Consider the following 10,588-nt stretch of genomic DNA (forward strand, 5'->3'; position numbering starts at 1 on the left):
TCTCTCAGCATTTCTGCCTTCTTTCATTAGCGCAAGCAATGGCTTCCTCCAGTCAAACAAGTTTGATTTAAAAAAAGGCAAGGAATTCTTTTTTTACATTGGTCTAACATTCAGTAGTTCTTTTGGTTTTGTTTTTCTCTGACTTTTTTTTTTTTTTTTCCTAAAAAAAAGAATGGAGAAAGCAGACATTAGTCACACCAACAAATCATTTGGGATGTGTGTGTTTGTTATAATGGGCAGTACTAAGTCCAGACAAACCACTCTCGGCACAGAGCGGCAAAAGACTAACAGCTTGAGTACAGGTCTAAGAGTCTCCCAGCCAATTAACGAACTGTGCAGCCTCTCTGTTGAAATCAGAGAGCCCACAAGCAGGGCTGCAGGAGTTTTCACTAGTAATGAGACTGCTGAGGCTGTTTTCTGTAATTTTGTGTTTCTGCACGTGGGCATTGATGCAGCTGAAGCCATCCAGAACCTGCAGCAGAGTATGTTTTGTGTTAAATCTACAATAATCTTTGCAGAAATGCCTTGTCTTGAAAAACTTAAGTGATGCTGTGAATGGCTTAGCATGGACTCTTACGCTACTGACAAAATTTTCTGATCTTGGTCTGTATTTCAGTCTTTCGCCTCCCTTGTCGATGCTCTTAACAGCATGAATTACAACTCTGCGATACCCGTGAGGCCACTGAGTAACACACTGACCCAGGAGAAGGCTTTTCTTTTGTTTTGTTTTGTGTTTTGTTTTGTTTTGTTTTGCAAGTTGTTAGTGCACTGTAAGGGGATAGTCCTGGCTTTGCAAAACAAGTGGAGAAAATGTTCCAGGAGTCTATATACAGGCAACAATGAGAGATATGGAGGGAGGAAAGGATGAAACAGAAACTAGAGCACTTGTCATGGTGAAAAGCTGTGAAAACAGACCATGTTTAGAGTAAAGCGGAAGTGATATTCCTTGCTTTTATTTTATAAAGGAAGGGAAACTCTTCTTTTGACAAAACTAATGGTAAAGTTTTCTACCAAGGCATGTTAATGAAGTACTGCTGAATGCATGCTGTATATGAAGGCATGCCTATTACTGTGTCTACTTAGAGGCACAAGATGCTGCCAAACCAAAACCCTAGCTATGTTTGGATTTATGTTGTGAGCTCTGCCAGACATGTATTGTTTTCCATTAACAATGTACAGCTTTTCACATCTTGTAGCTGATACTGAAAAACATTAATAAAAGAAGAACACTGGTCATCACAATGAAATCAACGCATGATGAAAGGCACTCTATGAAATACACTGCCACTTGAAGAAATGGGCATTTCAACAATATTTTATTTTTGTTACATTTGGGATTTTTTTCCATATAGAAAGCATTTTCTGATGTGTTTTGTTTTTTCAAGAAACATTTTCTTGGCTCATTCTGACTGAACTTTGTTTGGCACATTCTTTAAGGGAAAACATTAGACAATTACATTGGAGAGGATAGTATGGGAGACTGTGTTTGTCTTCAAGGCAAGTGTTCTGAGCTGAGGTTGGAAAAGGAAAGCCACGAAAAGGGCACCGGTTTGAATTACTTGTATTTTGCGCACTTCACATATCCCAGTTCTTAAGCATATTTGAACAGATTTAAGTCGAATCTTCAGTGTTCTTTCTTCCTCCTGTACTTGATAGGGCTGCTAGCTGTGATTCAGTAAGCCAGCTTGCATTAGCTTTCACTACAGTTTTGTACTGCTGATGTGGAATGTAATTACTAGAATAGCATTGGAAATCTTTGTTTTATCTGGTGGAAATTAAATTAAAAAAATGATGATTTATTATTTTCTGAATGACTGATCTCTGTCTATTCCAAATGGAAGGACAGTCAGCTCTAAGCAAAACAAATTGCTCCTTGCTAAAGACAAAAGGCAGCAAGAAGGGCTTTGGTGTCTGGATCAGCATCAATGCCATGCTTGTGGGAGGTAGCTGACAAGATAGCTGTGCCACTGCTTGCGTGCAGCGTGATTTTGGACACCATGTTTTGTGTTCTGCCTCTGTTCCCTGCTTTGCAAATAAGGAGAATAAAGTTATGTATCTCTGTCTCAAAAATTTAGGGTGAGAATCAGTCATGGACACACCACGTGCTTCATCCATGGCACAGGCTGTAACCTTGTGCCACAGGAAAGCAGATTTGTGGAGCCAGGGGGCTGCTGGGTGACCACAGCCCTTGCAAAGTGCCCTCGGCGCAGGTCATCACGGTGCCTGGGATGGCAGAAAGTCCTGAGCAGGGTAGGGGCTTTCCCAGTTAATCTCTCCCGGTGTCCTTGATGCTGCGAGTGATGCCCATCGACAACAGGCAGCTGCCTGCAGGCAGAGGGGTGCTTCTCACTCCAGCATTGGGGACTCGGTCACTATCATTGCCTCTGCTCCCCTCTGCCCCCCTTGCCATGGCGAAGTGGCCGGAGCCACCTGAATTCCTCAAGGAGAGCCACAAGCACCATGAGCATTGGTGCCATGTGGGATTGTCCCAGTGCCCTATGGCAGGGAAAGAGGGTTTCACCTGTGGGAGGCTTTCTGAGTTCTCCTACCAGTGTGTGAGCAGACTGCTGGGTGAACAATACTGCACTACAAACCAAATATATGGAATTACGTCTGAAGCTGAATTACTACTTTCCAAGAGAAGCTAGAGCACTGTTGCCATGACTATCACGTTTGCAAGGGAGACACCAGCCTGCATCTCGGAGCACTCTGCAGCTGGCAGGCTCTGTGCTGTCTCTTCCCCCTGGAGGTCCCAAATGTCACCCTGACACCACCTGTCCCCTTGGTACGCTCTGTCCTGACAGAAGTGAACAAAGGGTCAGAAACGGGGAGAGATGTCTCTGTGTATCGTGCTGGACTTGGGTGAAAGGCTCCTGGCCCTGGGCAGGGGGGGCTGCAGTGGCTCAACAACAGTGTCTGAAGCGGGCGCCTTATTAATGGCTGGAAATCAGGCGTGCCCAAACAGAGGGGGAGTGGTGAGGCTGAGGGCTGGGACAGCAAGGCAACACATTGGAAAAACACTCGCTGGCATCAGTCTCATCCCCCTCTGTCTGTCCACATCAGGTTAAGTGCTTGGAGATCTCTCCGTGCTTTGCTATGTTCAGCTGTTAAACAAGAACAGAGATCCTTATGTTGCAGAAGGCTACATATATTTTATTTACAAATTCTCGCGATAGAAGGCACTGCACAATAGGAAGTAGAGCTGACAGACTTTATATGCCTAATGGTGTATTTGGCTTTCTCTGTAATAGGTTATTAGTATTTTAAATTTTCATTTGCTCTGCTTGAAGACTTATAAAGACTTCTGCAAAAAATGCTGAGACCTATTAAGTGGAATAAGCCATTTTCTGTTTTGGGGGTTGGGAATTTTTTTTCTCTTTTTCTCTTAAAACTACAATCCTATTGCAAAATTTCTGGCACTTGTCTCAGATGTTTTGCAATGAACTTGGCCTGTGGAAAAGGTGAAGTCTTATGGCTGTCACCTCGCCCTGCACTGCATTCATCCCTTAGAGGAAGGGCAGGGTAAAAGCAGCAGCTCTTCTCAGAAAACCATCAATCTTATTTGGCATAAGCACTAGAAGGGTAAAAAAAACCCCAAACCCAAAACTCAGATAAGGCAGCTTTTTCTCAGATTTCAGTGCTGGGGATGGTTTGCCTGTGTTCTCTGGCTGACAGCCAGAGTTGGGGGTACCCAAGGAAAGGACAGTGCCTGAGTACCCAAGGTTCTAGTGGCATAAATCCAAGAGATTTATAAACCTTAAATAAGCTAAGGCAATCTGTGGAGAACAGTTTTAATAAGCTTGGTGTAGTTAGCATTAAAAACTAAGCAAACAGCTCCAATCTGCTCTGACTCTTCTGAGGTGTGCTTACGAGAAGCCCTAGAAAAGGGTATTTTAGTAATCCAGCTTGCAGAAGAAAATGGAGTAGACGCTTGTATACTGTGGCAGTGGAACAGGTAGCCCAGATGAGGAGGGAACTGGTTACATGGGCATCTGTTGCAGACTTGCTCAGAAATGCAGCACCTGTTAAAGGCAGGTGCTCCAGAGCTTGTGGGGTTTCCTCAGGCAGGTTGGGTGTCTGGAGAACAGCTCTGCAAGAAGAGCCACTAGCCATCTTTCTTATCAGAAAACCAGCAGGCAGACAGGCAGAGACACCCCTGCACAAGGGAACTGAGCAACTCAGTAGCTGAGCCTTATGTCATTAAAAAAAGACCCCCAAACCTCTACGTCCTAACCTAGAAATAAGCCAGGCTTGGAAATAGTTTTCCTTTTAGTCCATGCCCTCTGTTTCTTCAGGGTCAAGCTAGAGTCAGAAATCAGAGGCAGATTAATGGAAGAATCCCTAGCCACGATTTAATGGGAAGCTACTCCCAGAGATCTTTTTGCTAAGACGTCATACACTTGCCTCTGACCAGCTGCTTATGGAAATGGTTAGAAGGCAGAAAATGTGAGCAGAACTCTCCAAAGCACATATGTGAGTGACGGTGTGCGCACGTGTATGCACACACACACACACGCACGTGGCCAGAAACCGCTGGAACTGGGATTCTTGGCTACAGACAGGTTTCTGGATATATATGGCAATGTAAAAAGTCACAGCTAGTCTGAACTACGCGATGCCTCTGCAGACTTCCAATGACAGTTACAGCTGCAGATGACTAAAACGTAGGGACAGTTATAGCACTTGCATCTGAAGCCAAGGACTGAAATATTACCAGCGTGCTCCCAGCCACTCAGCAGCTTCTGCAGGAGCTGCAGCGCACAGTGTGTTGCAATCCAGACCGCTGCCTAGCGCTTGTACTGTGTTTTGTTTGCTCCCTGTACTCATGCTGGCTGGTGCTGACGGTAAATGGAGTATTCCTCTGATTACCCCCCCCCCGCCCCCCTGCCTGCCCGCCCGCCTCCCCACCTCCACTGACGTCTATTTGAGGAAAAGTAGCTTTGCCACATAGATGTTGCTTCCAACCATTTTGAACCTCCTGGAGCATTTTGAGCTTTCCGTCAGAGTGCTCCCTGGCTGATCAGCTCCGTAGTTTTTCTCTGCAGTGAATTAGCAGAGGGGTCTGTACCAATGCCTGGGAGTTAAATATGCATATTCCCAAGTATCATGACTAGCCTAGTAGGTTTCATTGTAGGTGAAATGTCTCTTCTATACTTAGAAAGCAGAGGATGTTATGTATTTTTTATTCCACCCACTGTGGAAATTTTGTGAATTCAATAGCTAAAATTCTGTATATCTTTATCAAAACTGTCAGGCCCATCCTTTCCTTGGCCTGGGAGCAAAGAAAGGAAAAGAACAGGGGAATAATACATATGGGGTAAAAAAGAGGCTGCAAAGAGGCTGTGAGCAGCCTATTCTGGAAGTTTCACATCTATAACATACCAGAATGGGTACAGCCTGCGGGACAAGAAAGGCTTCTGGTGTCCTCAGATTTAACAGAGCAAAGGATTGGTTACACCAATCAATTGTATGCAAAATCATAGTGCATGCCCAACGTATCTCTGGTAGAGGATCACACCGTGGCAGAGTACGGTTCACTCCCAGCATGGCTAGCGATATGAACACAAACGTCTCTACCTAGTAATGACGTGGTTAAAGTATAGTGAGCTAATTTTTAACAGTAAGCTGGTTTTTAATGCATTCATTATCTACAGCTTAGCCAAATGTTGACTTAACTGTACTGATGAATTTGAGAATGTTCTGTAAGTTGCAAATGTTGCTTTGGCAGAGAATCTTACTCTGGCAGTTGCTTTCGTTACATTTAAATTCTACTATGATAAATTTACAAGTTTTACTGCTAGAAATGCGTTATGAAGTCTAGGACAGCCTCTCCCAAAATGCCAGGCTATTGTTACTGAAGAGGCAACACATGGTCACGCACTGGCTAGCAGGAATGTCTTTGGATGTATGAATGCAGACGCGTAGATCTTTTACAATGCATGCTAGGGATTGCCAGGAGAGGAAGAAAATCGGGTTTGTCTTCTTGGAGGGAAATTCAGCTTTCACAAGCTTGGCAAATACTGACCTAAAAGTTAGGTGCACATCTGCCACTGATTTTAACAACAGAAATGTTTGAATTTCTGAAAATTGCAACCTCTGTCAATGTATTTTCAAGCTCTTGAATTAGCACCAGAGGCAGGCGAGAAAGAGGAAAGGAATACTATAGCTTGCACATCAAATACCAGAATAGTGATGAAAGGTTATTGATTAATTAGGTTGTCGAAAATCCCTGAACTCCCTTGATGAGGATATTTGTAAACTTGCTTTATTTGTACCTTTTAGACATATCTGCATCATGTGGAATAGCATCTGTCTCCTGTAAAATATTTCCATCACTAAACCATTGTGTTTTAGGGAAGTTCATCTATAAACTATTTCCATTCTATACACATGCATACATACATACATACATACATATCTGTAATTTTATAGCCTATAAACTTGTATGATTTGTACAATTTTTTTTTACAAATTGTAAACAAAACTGATCATCATTTTCTTCTTATTTCCATCTCTGTACCGTTTCATAATACAACTATAGAAAATCACTTAGCCAAGTATTGTTGTGGACACTGGGGGTAAAACTCTAGCTCAGCTGACTTCACTGGAAACAAAATCTCATCCTTACACTCCAGGATGAATAGGCAGAGACGCTTATTTCCCCTTGAGAAATGAGGTACTTCCCAGGACCAGGCTTCTCTCTCTTGATCTGTGTCCACACGTGGTTTCTGCTGCTGGCTGTGAGTTAGCTGCCAAAGGACAAGGAAAGCTCATAGCTTGCAGGGCTTTGGCAAACCTGCCAAAACTTTTCAGGTCCTGCAGACTCACATCTCCAGCCAGCTCATAACGTCTCTTACAATTTTAACACCAATCTGCACCAAGTTTGTCCACTTACGCAACAACTAATGGATTCAGCTCCTGGAGTGTTGTTGACAGGATGATACAAGCAAGAGTTGCCAGTTAAAGAAGAAACTTCGTCATCTGGCTTACCCACAGTGGGCTGGCGTACAAAAGCCTGTGGTTTTAGACCAAAGGATGAACATGTGGATCCTAAAGTGAGCAATCAATCACATTTTAGGAGACAGCCTAAATATGCAACTACCTTGTGCAATCTCCCCAGCTGGACCGTGTGTCCAAGGCCTTTGGTGCTTGTTGTCCTGAGGGATAAAGGGGTGTTTTGCGATGCAGCACATGCTGACATTGCTCAGGCCTAGGCAGGGTGAGAAGGTGCTGCCTGTGCCTCAAGCCCTCACCCCCCCTGACATGCAAGTTTGCATCCCCCGGCCAGCTCACGCAGTGCAGGGGTCTCCCACTGCCGCAAAAGTGTTGCAGCCCCTGGGTGCAGATGTTTCCAGGGTGGGTGTCTCTGTCAATCCTTGCACACCTCTTCTGCTTCATATGAAAATGCATAAATATTCATGGCTAAGAGTGACAACAACTCCATGTAGCATCACTGCTGGCATCTCTGCTGGGGCTGCCAGAGGTGTGGGAAAGCACTGGCAGCCAGGAAGGGGCTTTACTAAGAAAATTTTGGCAGCAGACAACAGCAGATGACAGGTGGTGTGTTGGTTTTGCGTGGCAAGGTTTTGGTAGCGGGGAGGCTACAGGGGTGGCTTCTGTGAGAAGCTGCTAGAAGCTTCCCCTGTGTCTGATAGAGCCAATGCCAGCCGGCTACAAGACGGACCCGCCGCTGGCCAAGGCCAAGCCAATCAGCGCCTCTGTGATAACATATTTAAGAAAAAGAAAAACAGTTAGAGAGTGCTTTTGCAGCCAGAGAGAGGAGTGAGAAGATGTAAGAACATCTGCAGACACCAAGGTCAGTGCAGAAGGAGGGGCAGGAGGTGCTCCAGGTGCCGGAGCAAGATCCCCCTGCAGCCTGTGGTGAAGACCATGGTGGGGCAGGCTGTCCCCCTGCAGCCCATGGAGGAAGGATGAGGGAGTGTAGAGATTCCACCTGCAGCCTGTGGAGGACTCCACGCCAGAGCAGGTGGAGGCACCTGAAGGAAGCTGTGACCCCGTGGGAAGCCCGCGCTGGAGCAAGCTCCTGGCAGGACCTGTGGATCCGTGGAGAGAGGAGCCCACGCCAGAGCAGGTTTGCTGGCAGGACTTGTGACCCCGTGGGGGACCCACGCTGGAGCAGTTTGCTCCTGAAGGTCTGCACCCCGTGGAGGAGACTCACGTTGGAGAAGGTCGTGAAGGACTGTCTCCTGTGAGAGGGACCCCACGCTGGAGCGGGGGAACGATGAGAGGAGTCCTCCCCTGAGGATGACGAAGCAGCAGAAACACCGTGTGATGAACTGACTGTAACCCCCACTCCCCGTCCCCCTGTGCTGCTGGGGGGGGGGCGGAGGTTGAAGCCGGGAGTGAAGTTGAGCCCGGGAAGATGGGAGGGGTGGGGGGAGGTGTTTTAAGATTTTGGTTTTATTTCTCATTCCTCTGCTCTGTTTTGCTTAGTAATAAATAAGATGAATTCCCTCTCTAAGTTCGGTCTGTTTTGCTCGTGATGATAATTAGAGAATGATCTCTCCCTGTCCTTATCTCGACCCGTAAGTTTTCTTTCATTGTACCTTTTCTCCCCTGTCTAATGAAAGAGGGGAGTGATAGAGCGGCTCTGGTGGGCACCTGGCCCTCAGCCAGGGTCAACCCACCACAGGTGGTCAACACCACCTCCTCGCCTGGTGGTCAGGGTGCCTCAAGGCAGATTTAGGATTCAGGCTGTGCTCCACAGGTATTTCAGTTCATTGATTAATTTGGCCTCAGCTCACATTTGCTCACAGCTGCCTTAGGCATCTCACTGTTTAGCTTGCTGTCTGCTCCAGTTTCTCTTCTCAGGAGCCTTCCTGATCCTACATCCTATACCCTATAACCCTTTCCTGACCTAACCCTCAGCCAGTTCTGTGCAGGGGACTGGGTGCCAGTTTAGGTAAGGCACGAGCTACGTACACCACACAGAGCAGCTGGAATGCTTGTCCACCTTGCAAAATGCAACACAGAGTTTTCTGAGTTAGCTCAGGGCTTAACAGAAGTATAGTCATGCTGGAGATACCCCCTGGTGCATGATGAAAAGCAGGATAAAAGATTTGAGGAAATCACCAGGTTAATGTAGATATACTGTTTCTAGTGCCAAAGCTAACAACTGAGATGTGGCTGAGGTGTCTCTTTGCTGTAGTGCTGTGCGTAGCCTGCCTCAAGGGGCAAGCCAGCACAGCACACCATCCTCTTTTGTCCTTTGGGACATAGGGATAAAGAACCAAAGGAATGAAGCTACATAATACAGCACTTTACAGCTGGATCTCTTGCTGAAAACAGAATTTTGCTCCCAAAATATTATCAATGGCAGTCCTGAAAATCCTCCCACTGGTTCAGACCAAGTGGTCCACCAAGCATGATTTGGTGACCTGTGAGTTTTTCCTTACGGTATTACCATTTGTACACAAAATGAACATCTCTTCTTCAAGCTGGAACTAAAGCTGTGGATGCAACAGTAAAACCCTGGTCTGTGAGACACAGTGCCACAGAGGTGTGACCCAGGCAGTGAGGGGAGGACTGCTCCCCACCAAACCATAGGTGTCTGCAGGTTGGGTAGCACATTAGTCCCTTGTGTATGTGACAAATCCCTTCTGCCATCTCCTGTGAATAGCTGTGAGGACAAGAATACCCCGAGGTGAGAACTAAGTCGTTGCAACACATGTTATTATTCCACTTAACACTGTTCTCCATTCACAGCTTTCAAAAAAAGGGAGTATATTTTGGGGAAGGAAACGACAAAACCAGTTAAGCATCAAGGCTAACTGATCTTTTCAATGACATGGGCTGCATTTGGGGGCACCACCAAAAACCCTAGTCCCTCTTCCTGATGGGCATGGGGCTGTTACTCCTACATCCAGAATGAGGCCACAAGAGAGGGGGAGGTAAGCCAGATGAAATTGTCCCTGGCACTGTGTCCCCATGCTAGCATCCAGATTGACTGGCTATGAATGATTAAAATTGAAACCTTAAAGAAGGAATCAGTTTCTCTTGTTTTTCACAATGCTTCAGGTACACTGGATCAAAATATTTGCTTTTTACCACTGGGAAGCAGGGTTTAGATCCATTTTGGGAGTCAGAAAATAACTGCAGTGGGGGGAGGCTCTGGCTAGGGCCATACCTGGACCCATGGCTCTTGATGCCTCTCCGGAACCAGGTACTGCTGAGCAAGTGCTGCCTCTGCCGGGCAGTGTGCAAGTGTGAAACACGAACAACAGCAGTCAGGATGCAGCCACATTGTCAGACCTCCCTAAGTCCACTCATCTCCTGAGAATGGCCCTTATAAATTATAAATACAATTAAATAATTGTCAAAGACCTATGTATATTGAGGTATGAAAGAGAAGGATGGCAGCAGGGCACTTGGAGAAGTACAACTCCTGACAAATTTTCTTCAATAATTTATTTCTCTGCTTAATTCTTAGACGCCTACACCTAGTGACTCTAAGTCAGGTTTCTGAAATATCAAGGCAGATCTATTATTTGCCACAGGAGACAGGGATTTTTATTTAAAGAAGAAGCCTGGTGGTCCGACAGGCTGCGTGTCTCACAGCTGTGTACCA

General features: G+C 45.8%; 1 protein-coding gene across 1 annotated transcript; it reads left to right on the forward strand.

Annotated features, from left to right (window-relative positions):
* The first annotated feature begins 232 nt into the window (after positions 1-232).
* TICAM2 (TIR domain containing adaptor molecule 2) lies at positions 233-897 on the forward strand. The gene is given in 4 exon segments (XM_075740377.1): positions 233-528; positions 530-594; positions 597-725; positions 758-897. Coding segments are annotated over 4 exon segments (630 nt in total).
* The last annotated feature ends 9,691 nt before the right edge of the window (positions 898-10,588 follow it).

The sequence above is a fragment of the Balearica regulorum genome, chromosome Z (assembly GCF_011004875.1).
Source record: "Balearica regulorum gibbericeps isolate bBalReg1 chromosome Z, bBalReg1.pri, whole genome shotgun sequence".
Taxonomy (NCBI): domain Eukaryota; kingdom Metazoa; phylum Chordata; class Aves; order Gruiformes; family Gruidae; genus Balearica; species Balearica regulorum.